Below are 26,622 nucleotides of genomic sequence, written 5' to 3'. Positions count from 1 at the left end.
CTGTCACCAAGACAAATTCCTTGTATGTGTAAGCATACTTGGCAATAAAGCTGATTCTGATTCTGAAATTGAATTTTGCTGAAAATATACTTTTGCAACTCATCTTACAGTGTTCTTCGTATCAGCCCCAAATTTGGGTCAAATAATCTTGAGACAGTCCTTGTCAAAATTACTTACCAGATTTGGATATATCATATATCAAAGTGTTTTCACGTAACACATCAACGAATCAGATGTCTAGTTTAGAAATCAGGAAAAAATTCTAATATTTAAATAATTTGGTAAAAAATAGATTCCTTAGGTCATACCGAGTAACAGACATTATGTAGCAGAGATGGGCCACATACACTATATTGCCAAAAGTATTCGCTTATCTGCCTTTAGACGCATATGAACTTAAGTGACATCCCATTCTTAATCCATAGGGTTTAATATGACGTCGGCCACCCTTTGCAGCTATAACAGCTTCAACTCTTCTGGGAAGGCTTTCCACAAGGTTTAGGAGTGTGTTTATGGGAATTTTTGACCATTCTTCCAGAAGCGCATTTGTGAGGTCAGACACTGATGTTGGATGAGAAGGCCTGGCTCGCAGTCTTCGCTCTAATTCATCCCAAAGGTGCTCTATCGGGTTGAGGTCAGGACTCTGTGCAGGCCAGTCAAGTTCTTCCAAACCAAACTCACTCATCCATGTCTTTATGGACCTTGCTTTGTGCACTGGTGCGCAGTCATATTGGAACAGGAAGGGGCCATCCCCAAACTGTTCCCACAAAGTTGGGAGCATGGAATTGTCCAAAATCTCTTGGTATGCTGAAGCATTCAGAGTTCCTTTCACTGGAACTAAGGGGCCAAGCCCAGCTCCTGAAAAACAACCCCACATCATAATCCCCCCTCCACCAAACTTCACAGTTGGCACAGTGCAGTCAGACAAGTAACGTTCTCCTGACAACCGCCAAACCTAGATTCGTCCATCAGATTGCCAGATGGAGAAGCGTGATTCGTCACTCCAGAGAACGCGTCTCCACTGCTCTAGAGTCCAGTGGCGGCGTGCTTTACACCACTGCATCCGACGCTTTGCATTGCACTTGATGTATGGCTTGGATGCAGCTGCTCGGCCATGGAAACCCATTCCATGAAGCTCTCTACGCACTGTTCTTGAGCTAATCTGAAGGCCACATGAACTTTGGAGGTCTGTAGCGACTGACTCTGCAGAAAGTTGGCGACCTCTGTGCACTATGCGCCTCAGCATCCGCTGACCCCGCTCTGTCATTTTACGTGGCCTACCACATCGTGGCTGAGTTGCTGTCATTCCCAATCGCTTCCACTTTATTATACCACTGACAGTTGTCTGTGGAATATTTAGTAGCGAGGAAATTTCACGACTGGACTTGTTGCACAGGTGGCATCCTATCACAGTACCACGCTGGAATTCACTGAGCTCCTGAGAGCGGCCCATTCTTTCACAAATGTTTGTAGAAGCAGTCTGCATGCCTAGGTGCTTCATTTTATACACCTGTGGCCATGGAAGTGATTGGAACACCTGAATTCAATTATTTGGATGGGTGAGAGAATACTTTTGGCAATATAGTGTATATTAAAATGAATGGAAGAAATTGGAACACTCAACCACGGAGCTCTGAACTCCCAACGTCAACGGATGTTAAAAGAGCCAATCAACTTCTAGATACAGACATCGCCTGTCAATCAACTCTAGAACGCACATGCGCATTAGCTATAAAAGCTATACGTTTTTTAACGTAATATTAAAGAATAACAATTTATGATACCACTAATGCCAGATTTTATTGCTGATTTGAAATATGTTCTTTGATCATAATCTTGACCAACCGTTTTTGAGATGTTGGTCTTTCTCCATTCAAGTAGATAGGAGCTGCATTGGCATGACTGGAAATAGCCTCCCGAGAGCGTTCCAAAGATGGCCAAGAGTGGACTGACTTGCTATAAAGACTTTGTACTGAGTACAAAGATACCAATTCTTCCATGATCGGCCATATTGCCCGTTGATTATTTTGAATTTGGTCATAAAATGCTGCATTTTACCAGTGCTCTGCTGTATCCGGTTGTTAAGGCTGACGTCACGAGTGACGTAATAGCCATTTCCGGGTCCAAAGGCTCCTTCAGATCCCAAAAGCAAACAATGGCCGACCCTGTGAACCTTTTCACGATCACTTTCTCCTTTAGTGAGGCACCAATGAGGGTTAAAAATGGTCTAAATTCTTTCAACACCAATAGAGGTTTTTTTATTATTAGTTGGGCTGTTCTCCCAGGTGATATAATCAAGGGTAGAGTCCGGCATCCATGAAAAATAGGTTTTACGAGGTTGAGGTGAGTTAAAAGTTAGCAGTAAGCTAGCAAGAATGTGTCCCACACCGACGTGAAATGCGTGTGGAAGAGGGCGAAGACACCGAAAACGGACGAAATTGCAACCAAGAGGGTGTCTGAGATGACACCATCCACAACATCAGGTTAGTAATTAATTTGCAATTGATGCTGATGTTGTTGCATGGTTTGAATTATTTGCTTAATGTTATGTGGTTTAAAGCCACTGTATTATGTGAAGATGAATCGTATTTATCAAACGGTTCTAACTTACACTCACTAACTACGTTTCCATCCAATGATTTTTTGCGAAAAAAGTTTTAGCACATCAAAATTAAGCTGATGGAAACGCAAATTATCGCTAAAATTTCACAAGTGTCGACATAATATTTTTCCGTTTAACTCTAGCGCATAAACTCTATGCGACACATCAAATGTCGCGAAAAACTGGGTTGGAAACACTTTTTGTCGAGAAAATTGGCATTAACGCAAAAATGTAGTGTCACATGACAGAATTTGCCCCAATCGTTTGCCAGTGTTAATCATGACGACAAGGTATAGGATCCTTGAAAGCCAATTTATTGTACGTGATTATGGATTGATCTGAACGGCATAAAGATCCGATCACTGCAAACATGACACTTCCAGGAGTGCCAACACAAATATCATGCACATTAACAAGTGCACGGAGAACAAATGAATGGCCACTGTTTGTGATGAATTTAATCGTGGTAGACATCCGTTTATTTATTAAAGTTGCTTTTCCACACCATTCAAAATAATAGACAGCAGTCAAGGAATTAGCCCACAATACAATTTGTGACATCCGGTAGGCGAATTAGCGATAAACACACATTTCTGAATAGAAACGGCTTAAGGGCAGATTTCTTTTGCGCTAAACCAAAACTTATGCGTCAAAGTGTATTTTTAGGCATGACGTCATCACGCACACCATTTTTGTCGATAAAAGGCAATTTGAATGGAAACAGGCAGAAGACGGCGGTTTTTTTTACGCATTTTCACTTTGTCGATAACAAAATAGCGCGAAAAGTGGATGGAAACTAGGCAACAGTTGTAAGTTAATATCTGCAATTGTAATTACCCTGCATTCATGATCTGTACTATTGTCCTTTGAATTAATTGTGACAGTTATAATGAAGTTTTGGCACTTCACACAATAATATGTTTTATGAAAAAAAAAAATAGTAACATGTTTTATCTAGTATTACTTTTTAAATAAAAGTTTTCTGCAAAACAAAAAGGCATAAATCAGTCAGAAGATGGGAAGATGCCCACAAGGGGGCAAAGCTCACCTGTCTCAGGCATGAATCAGTGTTATTCAACAATGTTCAACACACACTGACAATCAGTTAATTCATTCAATTTGTGCTCTTGCTTGGTTAGAACAAAAACTATAAAACCCGTAGCCTATATCAGGGGTATCCGCAAAGGTCTGGTTTGGCTAACGTTAGCATCCACTGGCAACATACTTTGTTTTTCTTCATTCGTTTAAGGATTGTAACTTACCTTATCAACTGTAGCCATTTCCTCTTCTCTTTCTCTTTGCAAATAAAGCGGTAGAATGACAATTTAATTGTTTTTTTGGACTCATATCTGTTCAAACAACAAGGGACACAGCACTGCGGCATGTTGAAAAGACGAGAACCTCAGCCAACGGCAGTAGTGGCTTGGACCAGGAAACGGTATTATCGGAAGGTCGATATGTCACGTCTTAACAAACGGATAGTGAAGACACTTGGTATGTGTCATTAGCACCATTCCCTGAGAGTACCTGAAAAATGTGGAGACGAGTCATTTTTTTATTTGTATAGCCATTTTCACAACACACACAGTTTCAAAGCAGCTTTACAGTAAATTATGTTCTAACAAAAAATGATGCTGTGTGTCTTAAAGTCATCATGGAGCAGTTTTAATGAAAACATGATTGAAAATCATGCTTTAAAAATTATCTGTCTTTAGGCCCCCAGTTACTATGCCCAAGGCGACTGTGGCAAGGAACCCAAAACTTTGAAGTCTTTGAAGAGGTTCTAAGATTACAGGGAACACTTTAAGTAATATAGTGGCATACATGTTGCTCTCCCTGACCTATAACAGCGAAGGACTAAAGTTGCTCGTAGGGAATACGATAAAACACTGAGCCTCATTTACTAGCTGTGCATATGCACGTATTTGTGCGTGAAGTCTGCATAAAACCGTTTTCACTAAGAAATCATGATTAATCAAAAAGCAAGCACTAAAATGTATTCTAAATTTACAAATATATTTAGGACCTACTGAAACCACATGTACACAAAAATCAGATACACCCGGTGTCCTTGTATATATGGAATAAACACAAAATGAATTAAATGATACACACACACTAATATATATATATATACACACACACACACACACACACACACACACACACACACACACACACACACACACACACACAGTACTGTGCAAAAGTTTTAGGCACTTGTGAAAAATGTTGCATAGTGAGGATGTCTTAAAAATAATGCCATAAATAGTTTTCATTTATCAGTTAACATCATACAAAGTCCAGTAAACAAAAAAGCTAAATCAATATTTGGTGTGGCCACCTTTGCCTTTAAAACAGCTCCAATTCTCCTAGGTACACCTGGACACAGTTTTTCTTGGTTGTTGGCAGATAGGATGTACCAGTCTTCTTGGACAATTTACCACAGCTTTTCTTTCTATTTAGGCTGTCTCAATGCTTCTGTCTCTTCATGTAATCCCAGACTGACTCGATGTTTAGTGGGGGGCTCTGTGGGGGCAATGCCATCTCTTGCAGAGCGCCCTGTTCTTCTATTCTAATCTTTTCTATTTGCAAAAGTAATGTTTAGGAGTCTAAAATGTATTTTTCCTATTGACACACTAAAGCTGAAGATATAAATAAATATCTTAAGACAAATGTTTTTGTGAAACACCTTAAGTGCCTAAAACTTTTGCACAGTACTGTATATATACACGTTTATACCAGGGGTCTGTTGAATGCTTGATTCTGATTGGTTCACGGACGTTCTAAGGTGTGCAATTATTTTTCAAGGAAACGCATGGCTATAAAGTAGTTCCAGGTCTTGACCGCATAACGGTTCCATATCACTTCGCCAAATTATTTCAGTTATTTCAAAGAGCCCTACAGGCTACCACAAATAACCATATAAACAAAGTCATTGGTTAAAGTAAATCGGTTAAGAACGTCAAACAATGTCTAAAATATCCTACATATATTTCAGTTTCGGTTAAAAAGAGCCCTCGCACTCCCTCGTCTCCCCTGCACTTACACATGCTCACACACACACACACACACACACACACACACACACACACACACACACACACACACACTGAGACTCCAGTCAACTGACAAATAGAAACCGCACCTCTGCGACTTGATCAATACAATACACCGCTGCGCGTCGTGACCACATTACCACCTCGGGTGTGCATTATTTTTGAACAATTCAACGGTCCGTCGTCAATTATTCCTTATATATATCAGTATATACACTATATATTCGTGCACAAACACGTATAAATGTCATTTTATATAGTCTTATTTCAAGGTAACTAAAATTGTGTGTTATAGCTCAAGCTGGGTTCTTGATCCGTCCGTGGATGCTCAGTGATAGAGCGCACAAATGCTCTAATTAAAATGCTGCTGAATGTGCTTGGATGCAGTTGGTGGAGTAGTCCTATATGTCTGCTCTGCGTCATGATAACGCAGACAAGGGAATTCCCGTACTCGGGCTTCCCTGAGGGGGATTTCGCTCTGGAGCAGTCACGTGATGAGTCCTTCAAGCACGCCTTTGACCAACTGAAAATAATTGATGGTCAACAGCTCCAGCCTAATGTTGCAGTCACATATCCATACATTTCTATTATTAAAGAGCGGTTGTATCGAGTGACGCAGGACACTCAGACCAAAGAAAATACAACTCAGCTATTAGTACTAAAGAGCCGTCGGGAAACACTCTTCCAGGCAGCTCACTATAACCAAATGGCTGGCCATTTAGGTTACGAAAAGACTTTGAACCATATAATGGCCCGTTTCTTTTGGCCGGACATTCACGGCGATGTACGCAAATGGTGTGCGTCGTGCCATGAATGTCAGTTGGTGAATCCACCAGCCACCCCAAAAGTGCCATTGCACCCTCTGCCGTTGATCGAGGTCCCCTTCAAGAGAATTGGCATGGACCCCGTCGGGCCATTAGAGCGGACTGCACACGGCCATCACTTTGTATTAGTTCTGGTGGACTATGCAACGCGATATCCAGAAGCAGTGCCTCTACGCAACATCTTAGCATGTAGTGTTGCGGAGGCACTCTTCAAAATTATCTCCCGAGTGGGGATTCCAAAGGAAATCCTCACTGACCAAGGCACTATGTGAACTGGATGAATTATTGGGCATTAAATCGATTCGCACCAGCGTTTATCACCCGCAAACCGACAGGTTGGTTGAACTATTTAATAAGACCTTTAAAAACATGATTCTTAAGTTCGTACACGAAGATGCAAAAAATGGGGATAAGTGACTCGAACCCCTGTTGTTTGCAGTACGAGAGGTCCTGCAAGCCTCCACAGGGTTTTCCCCATACGAGCTACTGTATGGGCGTCGGCTGAGTGGCTTGCTCGACGTCATATGGGAAGCTTGGGAGGAAGGACCTTCGAATAGCAAAAACCAAATTCAGTACGTTCTTGACCTTAGAGCAAAACTCTTTGGGGCAGGTAACACAGGAGAATTTGCTCCAAGCACAAGAACGTCAACGCCGACTGTACGACAGGGGCACTCGACTACGCAAATTCGAACAGGGAGATAAAGTGCTTGAATTGCTGCGCACTTCGAGCTCCAAATTACTCGCCAAGTGGCAAGGACCCTTTGAGGTCACACGACAAGTTGGAGATCTCGATTACGAGGATAGGCGAAAAGATAGGGGAGGGGCACGTCAAATCTACCATCTCAGTCTCCTCAAACCATGGAGGGAGGCGGTGCTTGTAGCCTTGGCAGTGGTAGTTCCAGATAGGGTTGAGCTCGGGCCGGAGGTAACTCCCAAACCAAATTCGTTCACCCCGGTCCCTTGTAGAGACCACCTCTCACCGTCGCCCAGTTGCAAGCTTAATTCGCGGACGTGTTTTCACCCCCTCTTGGTCGCACAAACCTTGTAGAACACCATATTGAGACCACCATGGGGGTGGTGGTTCGTAGCTGCCCCTATCGTCTTCCTGAACACAAGAAAAAGTTGTTCAGGAAGAATTAGAGGCAATGCTTCAAATGGGCGTAATACAAGTGTTGCACAGCGATTGGGCCAGCCCGGTAGTTCTGGTACCAAAGAGCGATGGCTCGGTCCGGTTCTGTGTTGACTACCAGAAAGTGAATGCAGTGTCCAAATTTGACGCTTATCCAATGCCGCATATTGAAGTTACTCGATCAGTTGGGCACGGCTCAATTTTACTTGATGCTGGACTTAACAAAGAGTTATTGGCAGATCCCTTTAACTCCAATATCCCGAGAAAAAACGGCTTTTTCCACACCATTCTGGTTACACCAGTTTGTGACGCTTCCGTTGGTTTGTTCGGAGCCCCGGCCATGTTTCAGCGCCTCATGGACAAGATCCTCAGACTGCATACGGCATATGCCGCTGCATATCTAGACGATATTATCATTTATAGTAATGACTGCCGGCGGCATAGCCCTCAGATATTACATGTCCTGAGATCACTGCGACAGGTGGGGCAGTTTTTGGGGCTGGCCGGCTACTACCGGAGGTTTGTGCCTAGTTATTCTCATGTCACCACCCCGCTGACTTACCTTACTAAAAAGGGGGCTCCGATCCGGTTCAGTGGACAGAGTCATGCCGACAGGCTTTCCTTAACGTAAAATCCGCATTTTGTGGGGGGCCGCTTTAACATGCTTCTGACTTCTCTCTCCCCTTTATTTTGCAGATAGATGCATCTGACAGGGGGCTGGGGGCGAAACTTGCAGGAGGTGGGAGGGGAGGAATGGCCAGTACTATTTATTAGTTGCAAGCTCTCCTTCGTGGAGACAAAGTACAGTACCATCCAGAAGGAGTGTCTTGCGATTAAGTAGGCTGTTCTTATCCTCCGCTACTACCTGCTGGGGTGGCCTTCACCCTCTGTTCCGATCACGCTTCTCTGCAATGGCTCCACCACATGAAGGATATTAATGCACGGATCATCTGTTGGTATCTGGCTCTTCAGCCCTTTAAGTTCGAGGTGATCCACAGATCGGGGCGCAGATGGTTGTGGCTGACTATCTCTTCAGATATTGGGGGGGAGTAGGTAGGACGGATGTTGCCCCGGCCTGAGTTGGAGGTGGGGGTATGTGGCATGGGGGGCATGGTTATGTGTCTGTTTGCAGGAGAGGGAGAGCGGTAAGGCTCATCACCTGGGTTGTAATTACTCTAACACCTGTCTCTCATTATAGTGATGGCGAAGGGAGACCTGATAAGGCACGCCAGAGCGTCAGAGTGGGAGAGAGAGACCACAGAGAAAGTTGGCTGCATGTGCGTTTACAGTGTGAAGCCCCAACGAATCATTTGTGTATTTTGGCCACCAAGAGCCCTTTTTGTTTAAATTTTGTATGATGCTGAAAGAGTAATAAAAATACTCACATTGACTGTTCACTGTCTCTTGACTTCTCCATTACCCACAACCTCAGAAAATCACAATTGCACTGAGGTCAATTCAAACAGCTACAGAGAGCTGGCGGAAATGCCGATTTAAAGTTAAAAATGTTTTAATTAGTGATTTGTTTTTCACACAAACGTATAGATTCACTTCAGAAAACGTTGCTTAATTGACTGTAGTCATGTGGATTACTTTGATGCTGCCTAAATGTGCTTTTTGGACCGTCAAAAATTGTTGTCCATTCACTTGCATTGGATGAAGCTAAAAACCTGGGATACTTTCCTAAAAATCTTAAATCCTGTTCTGATGAAGAAGGTCATATACATCTTGGATGGCCTGAGGGTGAGTAAATTATCAGCAAATTTTCATTTTTGGGTGAACTATTCCTTTAAGGCAGCTAGCAGACTATCAGTTTAGACAGTCTGTGTGCTTCCTGACATGGAAGTCAGGTTAAACACTAACACTATTAAGACTATGAGCCAAATTGCTAGAGAGGAGAGAAATCATAGAGAATCTACATTTAGTAGCCAGCACTTTCAAATTTTCTCAGATGTCAGGCGTATTCACCCCAGGGAGAAATTTGGCTAAAGTGGCTGGAGTCTCTATTTCCATGTTCCTTCAAATATACACTGCCTGGCCAAAAAAAAAGTTGCCATTTGGATTTAAATAAGCAGATACTTAAGAGCCTATCATTACTGCAGTGATTAATAAGTTTCAGCTGGCAGCAATTATTTTAACCATAAATGATGCAGTGTGTAGCTTCTCATTTCTTAAACAACCATGTCGAAAGACATATCCTGTGGTCGTGGAAATTATGTTACTGTGTTTCAGAAGGGGCAAATTATTGGCCTCCATCAAGCAAAGAAAACAACTAAGGAGATTGCTGAAATCACTGGAATTGGGTTAAGAACTGTCCAACGCATTATTAAAACCTGGAAAGGATAGTGGTGAACCGTCAGCTTCGTGGAAGAAATGTGGTTGGAAAAAATCTTGAATGGAGTCACTATAATGCTTGAAGTCACATCATAAAAAATAGACAGTAGAAAAACTCATGGCTGTTTAATAGTGAAAGTAAGAGCATTTCCACACGCACAATGCGATGAGAACTTACAGGACTGGGACTAAACATCTGTGTGGCTACAAGAAATCCACACGTTAGTGAGGCTAATCTGAAAAAACAACTTCAATTTGCTAGGGAGCATAAAGATTGGACTATCAAGCAATGGAAAAAGGTCATGTTGTCTGATTAGTCCAGATTTACCCTATTCCAAAGTGATGAAGCGATAGGGTAAGAAGGGAAGTGCATGTAGTGATACACCCATCATGCATAGTGCCCACTGTGCAAGCCTCTGGAGGCAGTGTTATGATCTGGGGTTGCTTGAAGTGGTCAGGTTTAGGCTCAGCAACGTTATGCGGCAATAAAATGAAGTCAGCTCACTACCTGAATGTACTGAATGACCAGGTTATCCCATCAATGGATTTTTTCTTCCCTGACGGCACGGGCATATTCCAGGATGACAATGCTAAGATTCATTGGGCTCAAATTGTGAAAGAGTGGTTCAGGGAGCATGAGTAATTTTTTTCACACATGAATTGGCCACCACAGAGTCCTGACCTTAACCCCATTGAAAGTATTTGGGATGTGCTAGTGAAGACTTTACGGAGTGGTTCGACTCTCCCGTCATCAATACAAGATCTTGGCTAAAAATTAATGCAACTTTGGACAGAAATAAGTGTTGTGACATTGCATAACGTTGTCGAAACAATGCCACGAGGAATGCGCGCTGTAATCAAAGCTAAAGGCAGTCCAACGAAATATTATAGTATGGAACTTTTTTTTGGCCAGGCAGTGTAGAATCCCCTATAACCAGGGTGCTTTTAACAGGATTCTCAGTGGGTGCCTCACTGAGTAGGGAGAACCTGTTGGAAACCATAACAGGAACAGGAGAGTGGTGTCGCTTTGCCCTGTGGCTATGCCGCCATGTCGTCCCCCATTCGCCCTGCGGCGGGGGCTCTATTGCTGGAATCGAAAATTGTACATGGCTCGCTGTACTGGCTGCATCTGAAACAGTTTCTATCGGCTTATATTTCTCACTGACCTCCACTAGCGTTCGGATACGTGTCTCTAACTCATTAATCTTCTTCGTCAGCCTAACTAATTCCCAACATTTATCAAGGCAAGGCAATTTATTTATAAAGCACAATTTAAAAACAACAGTTAGTTGACCAATGTGCTGTACAATTCTTATAACATATGCAAAAAGCAAAACATACAGTACACACCAAAATTATACAACACAGACATCTAACTACTCAACATAAATCAAGAAGATTTCAACATGTCATTAAACAGGGTTCAATGAAAAAGCCAGGTCATTTAATTAATTTAATAGAGATTTAAATGACACCAGTGTGGAGGCAATTCTAATGTGCAAAGGCAAACTGTTCTAGAGCTTCGGGGCCAACACTGCAAAGGCGTGGTCCCCCCATAATTTATGTCTAGACCTAGGAACAATCAAGAGTTTCTGGTCAGAGGACCTAAGTGATCTGGACGGTGAGTAAAATTTTAGAAAATCTGAAATATAAGATGGTGCAAGGCCATTTAAAGATTTAAAAACAATAAAATCTTAAAATCAGTCCTTTAACGGACCGGCAACCAATGTAAAGAAAACAAAATGGGAGTAATATGGTCCCTTTTCCACAAACCTGTCAACAATCTAGCAACAACGTTCTGGACAATTTGCAATCGTGATAACATGGATTGACTAATCCCTACATACAGGGAATTACAGTAGTCCAGGCATGAAGTCTCAAAAGCATGCATCACTCTCAAAATCAGAAAAGGACAAAAATGGCTTGGCCTTTACCAGTGTTCACATGTGAATCCCTCACTGCTGATGGAAAATGTATGCAAACATGGCATACAGTGCAGGTGATGATAACGTGATGGTGCCATGACTTACCACAGTTATTTGTTGGAAAAGGTGTTTGTGATTCCTGATCAGTGGGGGCTTGATATCAATGCAATAATCCATATACAAATCACAGAGTTAAAAATGGATTTATGCAGTAGAATCACGATAAATCAATAAAGCAATGTGGAGAAAAAAGTGAATGCAATAGAAAGTAAAGTGCTGTTTTAATAGAATGATCAAATAGAGAAGAAAAATAGAGAAGGCTTAGAAGGCTAGTAGGCTACCACCACAAACTCGAGCTACGCGCCTGCAGGAACAGGAAGTGTCAGTGTATTACCTATCCAAATACAGTACTGTGCAAAGGATTTTTGGCATTTAAGATATTTCACAAAAACATTTGTCTTAAGATGGTTATTTATATCTTCAGCTTCAGTGTGTCAATAGGTAAAAAACATTATAGACTCCCAAACATTACTTTTGCAAATAGAAAAGATTTGAATAGAAGAACAGGGTGCTCTGCAAGAGATGGCATTGCCCCCACAGAGCCCCCCACTGAACATCGAGTCAGTCTGGGATTACATGAAGAGACAGAAGCAATTGAGACAGCCTAAATAGATAGAAGAACTGTGGTAAATTGTCCAAGAAGCTTGGTACATCCTATCTGAATGAAACCAAGAAAAACTGTGTCCAGGTGTACCTAGGAGAATTGGGGCTGTTTTAAAGGCAAAGGTGGCCACACCAAATATTGATTTAGCTTTTTTATGTTTACTGGACTTTGTATGATGTTAACTGATAAATGAAAACTATTTATGGCATTATTTTTGAAGACATCCTCACTGAAGTGCCTAAAACTTTTGCACAGTACTGTAAATAAAAATTTCATAAATATACTTTTAAATCTGTTGAAAAATGTGGCCTAGTCATTCCTTTGTTCTCCCTTGGGTCATATAGAGTCCAATAATAACCTATTTGTCAGGGTCAGCCATATTACTTGTGCAACATCTTACATTTTATAAGTTGTTTTTAGGTACTCATCCTTCAAATGTCATGCAGTCTTCATCAATAATCTACAGACCAAGCCATATAAAATGTATCAGAAAAAAGTTATCTTTCTACCGGGCACATTTTGTGATGATAACGCAATTAAGTCAATGGTACCAACACCAAACATGAATTGAGGCTGTTCTTTGCAACACTCTGGCTTTTCACAACAAAAATTGGTATGCTTCATTAGCACCATGCTCTGAGGGTACCTGAGAAGTATGGGGACAACGCAACGTATACACAGTATGTATAACAAAATAGGCCAAAACATGCTTTTCGAACTCCTTCCACAATATCCATGGGATCTTTACCAAATGTGTGTAAGATCTTGACACCATGGCAATAAGTTGCTACTTGCAAATTTTTAAAATATAAACCATTTGCATGTAACACAATAATTCCATGCTGAGGACACCAAACAGGAGGCTGCATCTTTGGAATAATTGTATTGACACAAAACTTTGTGTCATTGCCACCATGCTCTGGCATACAGGTGCATCTCAATAAATTAGAATGTCGTGGAAAAGTTCATTTATTTCAGTAATTCAACTCAAATTGTGAAACTCGTGTATTAAATAAATTCAATGCACACAGACTGAAGTAGTTTAAGTCTTTGGTTCTTTTAATTGTGATGATTTTGGCTCACATTTAACAAAAACCCACCAATTCACTATCTCAAAAAATTTGAATATGGTGACATGCCAATCAGCTAATCAACTCATAACACCTGCAAAGATTTCCTGAGCCTTCAAAATGGTCTCTCAGTTTGGTTCACTAGGCTACACAATCATGGGGAAGACTGCTGATCTGACAGTTGTCCAGAAGACAATCATTGACACCCTTCACAAGGAGGGTAAGCAACAAACATTCATTGCCAAAGAAGCTGGCTGTTCACAGAGTGCTGTATCCAAGCATGTTAACAGAAAGTTGAGTGGAAGGAAAAAGTGTGGAAGAAAAAGATGCACAACCAACCGAGAGAACCGCAGCCTTATGAGGATTGTCAAGCAAAATCAATTCAAGAATTTGGGTGAACTTCACAAGGAATGGACTGAGGCTGGGGTCAAGGCATCAAGAGCCAGCACACACAGACGTGTCAAGGAATTTGGCTACAGTTGTCGTATTCCTCTTGTTAAGCCACTCCTGAACCACAGACAACGTCAGAAGCGTCTTACCTGGGCTAAGGAGAAGAAGAACTGGACTGTTGCCCAGTGGTCCAAAGTCCTCTTTTCAGATGAGAGCAAGTTTTGTATTTCATTTGGAAACCAAGGTCCTAGAGTCTGGAGGAAGGGTGGAGAAGCTCATAGTTGCTTGAAGTCCAGTGTTAAGTTTCCACAGTCTGTGATGATTTGGGGTGCAATGTCATCTGCTGGTGTTGGTCCATTGTGTTTTTTGAAAACCAAAGTCACTGCATCCGTTTACCAAGAAATCTTGGAGCACTTCAGGCTTCCTTCTGCTGACCAGCTTTTTAAAGATGCTGATTTCATTTTCCAGCAAGATTTGGTACCTGCCCACACTGCCAAAAGCACCAAAAGTTGGTTAAATGACCATGGTGTTGGTGTGCTTGACTGGCCAGCAAACTCACCAGACCTGAACCCCATAGAGAATCTATGGGGTATTGTCATGAGGAAAATGAGAAACAAGAGACCAAAAAATGCAGATGAGCTAAAGGCCGCTGTCAAAGAAACCTGGGCTTCCATACCACCTCAGCAGTGCCACAAACTGATCACCTCCATGCCACGCCGAATTGAGGCAGTAATTAAAGCAAAAGGAGCCCCTACCAAGTATTGAGTACATATACAGTAAATGAACATACTTTCCAGAAGGCCAACAATTCACTAAAAATGTTTTTTTTATTGGTCTTATGATGTATTCTAATTTTTTGAGATAGTGAATTGGTGGGTTTTTGTTAAATGTGAGCCAAAATCATCACAATTAAAAGAACCAAAGACTTAAACTACTTCAGTCTGTGTGCATTGAATTTATTTAATACACAAGTTTCACAATTTGAGTTGAATTACTGAAATAAATGAACTTTTGCATGACATTCTAATTTATTGATATGCACCTGTATATCCTGTCAGTTTGGTGGCTTGATATGAAATGCACTTTCTTACCTTGCAGTATAGGCAGTAGTTTTGTTCATGATGCAGTCCATTGAGAAAAAACTGCTGACTGAGCTGAAACTGGGCCAAAGCTTAAACCCCCCATCCGGTCGCCTGGTCACCCATGTTCACTCCATTGGCCTGTGCACCCCTCCTTTAGCTAGGGTTGTTTGCCAGGGCCTTTGTGTCTGTGGTATGGAAAAAGAGCCTTGCTGGTGGTTTACAGTTAAGCCTCACCAACATGCCAGGTGAAAGCCCCAAGGGATTACCCTAATGCTACCCCACAGACCAGAGGGGAAGCCATCACATCTAGGATCAGAATTATGGGTTCAGAGCTGCATTGGTCGGACATATAATAGATAAGCTAAATATTTCCCACCCCAGACTCTTTGCCTTTTCACTATACATGTGTATTTGAGTCAGTGCACTTATATAGAGTATTACATTATACCCACAAGGTTAAAACTCAGTGCACCTAAACCCATAAAACACACAGTATGTGGTTTATGTTGATAATCATCATTATTACCATGTTACTTACAATCATGTCATGATAAATTCGCTACCTGATGTCAGCATCATCATGAAGTGCTTTCTGATGTTAGCAAAGTGAACCTTTTTTAACTTTTACTATAGCAATCCAGGAAATACTTGCATTATTCCTTGGATCTGCAGGTGAAAAAAATTAAGTTTACAAAAAGAGACAAAAGCTTTGCAAGTTATGTGTAATTAGCAGTGTTGGGTAAGTTACTCAAAAAAGTAATCCACTACAAATTACTTCTCTATACTGAATTTTAATCAGATTAATTTACTGATTATGTCATCAAAACGCAACCGCATTTCTAATTACCTTTTGAGTTACTTTCTAAAACACTTCACAAAAGTTTGAAATGTCTATTTTCTCCTTGTTCATTATCGCACACACTTCAAAGAAATACACGCGTATACGCAGACACTCTTCAAAGAAACACAGATAAACATATGAACATATTCATTAATATTTTAAATGTATCATACATAAACATATTATTTTAGAAATATGTGTAACCATGTAATGTACTTAAAAGTAATTAATTGAAAGTCAGTAACTGTAATCTGATTACAAGAATTTAAGGTAATAAAGTTCTATTTGTTAAAGGGATAGTTCACCCAAAATTGAAAATTCTCCCACCATTTACTCACCCAAATGTCATACCAGATGTGTTTCTGATGTGACTTTCTTTATTCTGCTGAATACAAATTAAGATTTCTAGATGCATATCTCTGCTGTGTAGGTCTATACAATGCAAATGAATGGTGGCATGTTGGTGACAATGTTCTTTCTAGCAGTAATTTTGGTGTCAGTTCCATCAGAATTTTGAACAGTAAAAAAAATTGAAGAGGAAGTAAGTCTCCAAAATCCTGTGCTTTAATAAATGGGCTAATAACAAACCATAAGTAATGTTAAAGCCCCTCCACTTCATTTGTATGCTTTGGTTTGTTTTGGCAGACACTTATTTTCAGGCCATAGCTAGCCACTAGTGCACTGCCTGAAGCCATTCAAGGCTAGACTGTCATTCACAGGTCAGTGTGCACCCCAATGATTCTGCTGACAGCACTGTTCCCACCATTAGATAATGCCATACCAGAGAGATCCACTTGTAAGCCCTTCTTTCTGCAGCACAGGTATATAACCATGGGATTGCCTCCACTGAGGACATTTGGGGATCTCTGTCTTATCTACCGGCCTCTATCAGCCTCTCCATACTCGCTTTAGTCTTCCATCTTCTCCTTGAAAAATTTAACATCAGGTAAAAGTAGTCATAGTCAGGCTCAAAGTGACTTGCCAGTCCACATTTAGCTGATCCAAGCTAAGATTTGCAAAGCCTGGCATTATGGATATTGCCATCCAACACCCCTGGTTCAGACGCACACTGGGCTACCCCACCCGTCTTTTCGATCAGTTCTTTGGAGAGGGCCTCTTCGACTATGACCTCTTCCCCTTTGCTGCCTCAACCATCAGCCCTTTCTATCGACACTCACTGTTCCGCAATTTCCTGGATTCCACCAACTCAGGCATCTCTGAGGTAATAAGCTGCTTTATTACTAGTTGATAAGAGAAGCCTTAATTTTGACAAATCTTTGCCATTGTTGTAATATTACAGCATATACCACCGATGTAAATGCTATACTGTGGGTGCAAACTCATGGTGAGGTATATTGTGCAGCTGAGAAAACTTGAACATTTTAGGCAGCTTAAGTCACCTAGATAAGATTTGTTTCTAGAAGATCTGTTTCCAGAAGAATAGAGGATATAAATTTTACGCTATTAATTTAAGCAAGTGACATGCTAAATGGTGATGGAATAAAGCACTGAGACATTTACCTGCAGATAAATGCAGCATAGTCACTGAAAAGCATGTCAGTCTGAATAAAATCACAAGTGTGACATGACAGTGTCAATAGATGCTTTGTGTAATGCTCTGCTGATCTTTGCTGAACGAACTGATCTGTAAACAATAAACATGCTTTATTTTTTTCTCAATTAAAGGGCAAAATCAGTTCATTACCGAAAGTGTCTTATCATTTTGGTTTTGCATTCCTTACCTTTTTTCATTGAGGGACAAGGATCTATGGATGAACTGTAGAAGTATTTCATGAGTTTATTACAATTGTTGAGTGTGTACACCACATTGTTGTGACTCCACTGTGCTTGTCCATCTTTTCAGGTGAGGTCTGACAGAGATAAGTTTACAGTGTACCTGGATGTGAAGCACTTCTCTCCTGATGAGATCAGTGTTAAGGTAGCAGATGACTACGTGGAGATCCAGGGCAAACATGGAGAGAGGCAGGTGAGGTCACAGTTCAGTGGCATCTTCAGTGTGGACAAAACAGTATTCCTCTCTCATTCTTAACAGAACACAAACCTGATTGTTAGTTCAGTAGTGAATCATGAATTAATCCAGCTCTAAATATTGTCTATATTTCTTCATTTACACCCATTCAGCTTGATTGTGCAGTGAATTATGCAACAGTACTTTCTCAACATGTATGTGCATGGTTGTTTAAATGTATAATGTAATGTATAAGTGCAAATGTATGTTTGTGTGTTCAACAGTTTTGAAGAGCTGAATAATGAAAAAAAATTTAACAAATGTAACATTTCTACAAAGGTCAATGGAACAATCAGAATACTTAAATGTGGACTCCAAAAATCACATTTAATATGAAATAAGACATAACCAGATGTGAAAACTAGATAGCATCTACTAGTATGTATCTACCTGAACAAGCTGTTGGAGTGGGTGTAATCTGATTACAAAGTAATTAGTTTCTGTAATCTAATTACTTTTTTTTGTCAAGTAGTGTAACACATTACATTTTAATTTCTTGTTATCAGATTACAATTACTGACTTTCAATTAGTTTATTTATTTTAAAGTACACTACTGGAGTTTCACATATTTCTAAAATAATATTATTTACAGTATGTAGAATACATGTAAAATATGAATTATGTTAATATCTACATCTGTTTGCATTTCTGTGACAGCTGAAAGGCATAAAGAATGACCCCTAACAAGTCATTGTAAGGGAGAAATGTGATGTGCTGAGTGAATGACTTGAGCGGAATCGTGTTTTAGAAAGTAACTTTAAAGTACAGTAATCAGTAATGCAATTACTTTTTTCAACGAATGAGTAAAGTTCTGATTACAATTTTAAAGGAGTAATCAGTCATTTGTAGTGGATTACCTTTTTTAATTCAACAGTGGATTATACAAGACCAAAAACTACATATTGTGCTACAATTTTAGTGCATGGGAAAACATGAACGATTAGCTCTGTCATTCCCAGGACAACACATAAAGTTTAAACAGACATGTGGCATATCATCATAACAAATTTGAATAGCCATAGTGAAGCAGAGTGCAGGGTCAGTTGTTCCAGTGAAATGGCTTTTTTTTTTTTTTTGTAATAGGAAGGAACCAAAAAATAAATATCTTGAAAAACAATATTATTTTCAATTATGATTTGAAAGTTACTGGGAGTAATTAACATTATTATATCACAGTTTAAATGAATCTTTTGAATTATTTCATTTTAATGTGGTTATTTAATTATTTAGTTTTAATTAATTATTTAGCTAATTTGCAAATCCAAGTGCATTACTCACAGGACTTAATGACTGCAGACCTGTCGCCCTGACGCCTGTGGTCATGAAATCATTTGAGAGACTGGTGTTGGCCCACCTGAAGAACATCACTGGACCCTTTCTAGATCCCCTTCAATTTGCTTATCGAGCAAACAGGTCTGTGGATGATGCAATCAACATGGGATTGCATCATATCCTGCAACATCTGAACAGACCAGGGACATATGCAAGGATCCTTTTTGTGGACTTCAGTTTGGCTTTCAACACCATCATCCCAGTTATTCTCCAGACTGAACTACACCAACTCTCTGTTCCCATGTCTATCTGTCAGTGGATTACCAGCTTTCTTACGGACAGGCAGCAGCTTGTGAGACAGGGGAAACTCACTTCCAGCACCTGTACAATCAGCACTGGTGCCCCCAGGGATGTGTGCTCTCCCCACTACTCTTCTCCCTCTACACCAATGACTGCATCGCCAAGTTCCCCTCTGTCAAGCTCCTGAATTTTGCAGATGAAACCACTGTCATCGGCCTCATGCGAGATGACGATGCGTCTGTATACAGTAGGGAGGTTGAACAGCTGGCTGTCTGGTGCAGTCAAAACAACCTTGAGCTGAACACGCTCAAAACGGTGGAGATGATTGTGGAATTTAGGAGGAACACCCCAACACTGACCCCCCTCACCATTCTAAACAGCCCTGTGGCAGCAGTGGAGTCATTCAGGTTCCTGGGCACTACCATCTCACAGGACCTGAAGTGGGAGACACACATTGACTGTGAAACAGGCCCAGCAGAGGTTGTAATTCCTTCGCCAGTTGAGGAAGTTCAACCTGCCACAGGTGCTTGTCACAGCCAGGATTCAAACTTGGGTCTCTGGCGCAAGAGTCTTAATTTCAACCACTGAGCCACAGAAGGGAGTTGAACCCAATAGTCAGACGTGATCTTAAATGAACTCAGAAGAGTTAATTAACAAAAATAGAAAAAGGGTACAAAAAGCAACTTCTTATTGACAACCACAAAACAGAAAAATCTTTAGTCCAAAAAAGGATCCAAAAAGGAGGAAAAAATAATCTCCAAAGAACTCAGGGAAAAAAAACACCAAAAAACAGCAGAAATAAACACAGGAAAAAAACAATCCAAAAGGCTTTCAAGGTTTAGTACTTAGATCTAGAGCAGACTTACAGTAGCAACTGGCTAGGAACATCAATAACCAAGCAAAGAAACAAAAGGAAGTGATCAACTTAAATACACAGCCAAGAAGAGGCACATGTGAAAACAATAACACATGATAAAATGGTGGGAAACTGAAATGAAACACAATGAGGGCCTCTAGTGGCCAAAATATAACATTAAAGCAAAAAACTCTGACAGTGCTTCTGATACAGTTCTACTTAGCAGTCATTGAGTCTGTCCTCTGCACTTCAATAACTGTCTGGTTTGGTTCAGCTACGAAATCAGACATCAGAAGACTACAAAGGACAGTTCGGACTGCTGAGAGGATCACTGGTTGCCCCCTGCCCCCCCCTTCAAGAACTATACACTTCCAGAGTGAGGAAAAAGGTTGGAAAAATCACTCTGGACCCCACTCACCCTGCCCATTACCTTTTTGAACTGTTGCCTTCTGGCCAATGCTTCAGAGCTCTGAGCACCAGAACCGTCAGGCACAGGAACAGTTTTTTCCCTCAGGCTATCCATCTCATGAACAGTTAAATTACCCCATTGAGCAATAACTATGTGCAATACACAGTTTAGTCTTTTTTATATTTATCCAACACATCCAACCTCTTCTGCCATTTCATTCCTCTGGGAAAAAAAACAAACAAACAAAACAAAAAAAACATTTGCACTGTACATAACAGATTTGTATTTGCACTGTACATAATAGATAACAGATTTGTATTAGATTGCACTATGTATGTGTATGTGTGTATGTATGTTTGTGTGTGTCTGTGTGTGTATGTACGTATGTGTATAACTATTTTTTATTTTTTATTATTATCTATGTCTTGCTGCTGTTTTTGTATTGTTTTTGTATTGTTGTAAACTGGAAGCTCCTGTCACCAAGACAAATTCCTTGTATGTGTAAGCATACTTGGCAATAAAGCTGATTCTGATTCATGGTCTCTGTTTGTATCACTCTCTTTTACCACGTAGTTTTTGCTCAAGTCATCTTTAATGAGGCAAAGAGCAAAAGATTATATCTGTGCATGGTGGATTTCTGTTTATGAGTGTGCCCTGTACCCACACACCTTCTGTTTTCTGTTTCTGTTCTGTTTTGCCTCAGGATGATCATGGCTACATCTCCCGTGAGTTTCACCGCCGTTATCGTCTGCCCTCCAGCGTGGACCAGTCTGCCATCAACTGTACACTGTCCACTGATGGCCTGCTCACTCTCTGTGGACCCAAGACTAGTGGCATAGACACTGGCCGCGGAGACCGCAACATCCCTGTCACTCGGGAGGATAAGACCAACTTAGGCTCCTCCTCCTAGATAAGCTTACCCACAGCAAGGTGGTGGTATGGAGGTGTGAGTGGGGCTCACAGTGGGGTCTAGGCTTTAATTGCAGAGGGCACCTAACAGTGGATTTAAGCAAATCATCTATTTGTTCTTCATTAAACTAGCCCTTCTTCCCATGTCTCTGTCTAAGGGTATCAGTGTATATCTGGCATAATACCCTCTTTCATTAGACTACACTAGCTAAAAATCTCCATAATCCACTAAGATTGTTTTTATTTTTCATTACATGCTAATCACACAGGAAATGGATCAAGATGATTGGATGGGGGGTCTTAAAGATTAAGATGAAAGATATGTCAATTCATGCCTCTACCCTCCTAGTCAGATGTGAACAGCCATTACAGCATTGCTCCATGATGTTTGACCATCTTGGTGATGTCCTATGGAAGTAATCATTCTTTAAAAGCATACTCTTTCTTATACAATATAGGTTTAATTGGAGAACTAAATGGCCTGAGGAAGCTTGTTTAAGGGAGGTGGAGATCTTGGTTTAAAACTTGCTCTGTTTAGAAGATTTCTGATCCATGAGAGATTCCATCATTGGGACCAGTCAGACCCGCCTTCTTCCTTACCTGTGTCAACTCTTTTCTAAACAGCTATTGTCATTGACTCTTTCCTGTCTTGTAGGTTGATTGCTGGCTCCTCAGGGCTCTACTAAATAGTGATAAAAATAAAGTTGTACCATTAACACTAAGGAAAATCCTGTTTGTCTTTTTTGCTTAATCATTATTAATCACATACATTAAAGTAATTAAGCTATATAGGACTCACTGATTTAAGTTATATTAATGCTGAGAGCTGGATGACATATGTATGCAACTACAGTTAGCAAAACCAGATTCATATTAAACCAGAGAGAGCTGGTTTACCTTGAGAGTTTACCTGATTCTCATGAACACACAAACCCACTGGCATCAGCTCTACAAAACATTTGTCAAACAGTTATTGATTATGTATTGACTATTGCTGTTTTCTTTCAATTGAGGTTATTTATTCATAGTATAAATATGTGCAGTTCCCAAATCTTCAAATACAGAACATGAACTGGTAAAATACTGGCAAATAAGTCAAGCAAAATTATTGTTTTAATTACTTTTTAAAAGAACCAAGTAATAAAAACCTTTAAAAAACTGCTAAATGAACCATGAGAGAAACAATGGACTATATGAACTCCTTAGAACAAGATATAAATAAGATGGGTTTATAACATTACATCCTGTGAATGAATTAACCAAATTATTTGATAATCAGAATATAATGAACTTGACTGACATGTGGCCCCAAAAATACAGTAGTTTCTAACATACAAAAACAACAATACTCCCTGATATTTAGTACAACAGTACTCATGTCCGTGTGATATTGCTTAAATATCGTAATTTATATTACCCCACTTCAGGACATTAACAATACACAGAGTTGTGCTGCCTGCAAATACATTCATGACAAAAGACACCATGTAATATCATGTCCTAATAAAACAATACAGCTCTTATACAAACACACAACATCTAGCTAAACCTGATACAGAAAGTTTATTTATTTGTCAAATAAACCTCTACTCACATACACTGCTCCTCTGTACTGTTTGTGTGGCAAAAAAACGAAACCATATATCGGTGTTGTAGTATGTGGTGGGGGGGTCGAGCATTAGTGTGAGAATGGAGAGCGAGATTGGGAGATGAGAATGGTAAGGATTGTCACCTGTTTCTTGTTCTAGTGAGGGTGCGGGAGAGTTTAAAAGGAAGCCAGACACCGGAGAAGACCGAGAGAGCTCCTGAACTTTGTGCATGCGTGTGTGTATATTGGAGTGCCCAAAGACTCATTAGTGTGTGTAGCGGAAAGCCCGGTTTGAGTGTAAAATGAACGATACATTGACTGTTCACCCAGCTCCTGCTTTCTCCTTATTACGAACTGTTACACTGGTGCCGAAACCCGGGAAAATTGGAGAAAGTAACCGTTATGGAAGCCTCACCGCGGGGCGAAGTCATCCGTGCCCTCGCCGACATTCAAGAGCAACACCATCAGGTTCTCCTCGCCCAGAAGCAGCATTTCCAAGAGCTTCTACAGGCCGAGGATCGACTGGCACTGCGGAGCCTGATAGCCCCAGGCAGGTCCTCAGCCATATTACCGGGGGAAGCAGCCATATCCCCTCTCCTGTTGACCAAGATGGGGCCCCAGGATGAGCCGGAGGCCTTCACTGGGCTCTTTTAGCAGGCTACTACTGCCTCGGGCTGGCCAGAATCCCAGTGGGCGCTACATCTTTTACCGCTGCTCTCCAGGGAAGCCCAGCTCATGGCTCAGCAGCTGCCGGCCGAACACCGCCTGATCTATGGGGACCTGAGGAAGGCTATGCTCCAACGGGTCAGCCACACACCTGAACATCACTGCCAGCGGTTCCGTTCCCTCGTGCTTGGCAAGGCAGCCCGCCCATTTCCTTTGTGAGCCTGGCTGAAGGGGTGACAATGGCGAGAAAGGGGGGTGGGTCGGGTTTGGTTATCATTCAGATTTTAAAGTGCTATAAGCAATGTCAGCCATTCTGGAACATCCGCCAAAGATAGTAGGAGAGCAGCATGTCATCACAGTTGTCAAAGTTGTCGAAAGCAACGGAAAAACAACATTCTCACGTGACAAATAGCTGATAACTACTGATGAAACAGAATATGGTGTTAAAATTGAATGAACAATTTCAACTACAACACTCACAGTGTCCTGTTTCCCATATATGGGCTGCCCTACAAATGTGTAAAGCCGTTTACAGACAGAAAGCGCCTCAAAGTCTTCTGATTGAATAAACAAAGTATCTGACCATAACTCATGGTCAAATTTTTAGAGACTATAGCTGTAACAAATACAGATGTGATATTTCAAGAAACCTAATAATGCGATGTATGTAAGACATTTTCTTTGTGCCATTCCATGACTGCATCTGAAAGCTAAGGCAGCTGCCTTGATGCCAAACTGCCCAGTCAGTCAATGACTTCACAGGCATCAATTTGCATATAAAGGCAACTTGTAAGAATGCTGTTTTCGGACAGCCATCCAAGGCACCATGATGTCATGTCTAATGATCTAAAAGTCCAAGCAAATATTTAGAAACCACAATGCTTATTTTTCATTAGACATTTAGTCATAAGTTGAAAAAGTAATGAAAAACTTTTACTGATTTCATTTGCAGTGAGGCCCACTTCTGACTCAGGTAGGTGAACACCTACCATTATGGTATGTAGAGTCAAGTGTTGCATAGTATTGGCCACTTTCTGGTCACCTGAACAGGAACATAAAGACATTTAAAGCTTAACTGATTGATGTAATTTAAAAAAACATGACATGAGACACAAACCTTCCATATCCTCAAATAAAAACCACACACTCTCAGGGAAATATTTGAAAATAATATATGAAAATATTTTCCAGGACAAATTATTATTTTCCAGGACATTTAGGTATTTTTCTCATTTTCCATGACTTTTCCATGACTGGAAACCTGCACTGCAAAATTCCAGGTTTTCCAGGACGTGTGGGAACCTTATATTATAATGTCAAATTAAGTATAAGCAGGTATACTTAAAATGAAGTATATTAAAATATTTAATTAAATAATGTTTTAAATAATATCACTTAATGCATCAGCTTTGACAGCCCTTGACAAACATGACCATGGCACAGGTTTGACGTCATGACCAGTGGCGTCTTTGGGTCATTATTTAGTGTGGGGCACAAACAATCACTTAACAATCAATTATTTAACCGATCTATGAAACATTGACAAATAAATTCTGTCCATCATTTTGACAGATAACAAAGAAACAAGAAAAACATTTTAACCTAGTGCATCAGAATCCGTGTATCATTCGTTCATTTCATATTCAATTGGGAATTCAAAATCAGAAAGACAAAAAACGACTTATTTCATTATTCATTTACAAAACCAATATTAAAAAAACAAATAATGACTTGTTTTTCGTAATTTTGATTTAATGCTCAAGTTAAAATAGAAAATTGGAAAAATAGCCATGGGACTTGACTTCACTCATTGTCCCTCACATTCCAGCTGTGCATGTGCCCTGTTTATTTCCTGGTATTAATATGTGTATTAGATATTATTAAATGTATTAACTGGCACCATCATCATTTCCATTGTGCATCTCTTTTGTGTTTGGATATTGAGTAGAGGGTATCTGATTTCATGACTGCATAATCATTACTTCAATGTGTTAATGCATGATAGAAAAGCGCAAACTGCACAAAAACAAAACATAAAAAAGCAGCGCATCATTTCAGCCAATTATGTATGCATTTAATATAAGTGCAAACATCAAGTTTAGAGCAGAATTATCCATTATTTTAGTGCAGTAACTGTGTTAACTGAGCTTCACAGATGTGCTTTTATGTTACACTGTATGTTCACATCAGGGACTATGAAGTTCTGTGAACTTGTGCATGTGCTTTAACCGGCAAAGTTTAAAAACCTAATTTTAGCACAGCGGTTGATTGTCAGGTTGAAGTTTCACACTAGAACTCATTGGTTTCACCGGACTCAAACAAGGGGAGTCAAATAAATCTATCATTTACTGTCAAGTATGTGCCATTATAATGGATGCTACGTTCCTCAATGCCCTATTACTTGTAAAATGAAAACAAGTATAATTGTTAAAAATAGATCATGGCAGAAATTTTACAGAGAGTAATAAATAAAGACTTTTTTCTAGCGCAACCTCTGAACATGATGCCACACAAACATTCCTAATGATTTAATCTCAGCACAAAACACCACTAAGACATGCACATCCACATCAAAAAGCTCAAGTGACCGTGAAAATAAAACCACAAATAGGCAAATCGTCAAAGGTGTGTATATTGTCTCACTAACTTGAATAAACAGCATTACAAAACTA

The 26,622-nt window shown here is 40.3% G+C and overlaps 1 protein-coding gene across 1 annotated transcript; it reads left to right on the top strand.

Moving 5' to 3' along the window:
- The first annotated feature begins 16,758 nt into the window (after positions 1–16,758).
- On the top strand, positions 16,759–22,437 carry cryaa (crystallin, alpha A). Its single transcript, XM_051702602.1, has 3 exons — positions 16,759–17,142; positions 17,785–17,907; positions 21,491–22,437. The coding sequence occupies exons 1-3, from the start codon at positions 16,951–16,953 to the stop codon at positions 21,695–21,697; spliced, it is 522 nt and encodes a 173-aa protein (XP_051558562.1). The 5' UTR covers positions 16,759–16,950; the 3' UTR covers positions 21,698–22,437.
- Positions 22,438–26,622: the final 4,185 nt, after the last annotated feature.

Source organism: Myxocyprinus asiaticus, chromosome 7 (assembly GCF_019703515.2).
Source record: "Myxocyprinus asiaticus isolate MX2 ecotype Aquarium Trade chromosome 7, UBuf_Myxa_2, whole genome shotgun sequence".
NCBI lineage: Eukaryota > Metazoa > Chordata > Actinopteri > Cypriniformes > Catostomidae > Myxocyprinus > Myxocyprinus asiaticus.
This window is presented reverse-complemented; position numbering and strand designations above follow the sequence as displayed.

Bases quoted from the DNA above. Each gene is read 5' to 3' on its own strand.
- cryaa (XM_051702602.1), top strand. From the start codon at position 16,951: ATGGATATTGCCATCCAACACCCCTGGTTCAGACGCACACTGGGCTAC. The intron at 17,143-17,784 runs GTAATAAGCTGC...CCATCTTTTCAG, and splicing joins CCAACTCAGGCATCTCTGAG to GTGAGGTCTGACAGAGATAA. The intron at 17,908-21,490 runs GTGAGGTCACAG...GTTTTGCCTCAG, and splicing joins GCAAACATGGAGAGAGGCAG to GATGATCATGGCTACATCTC.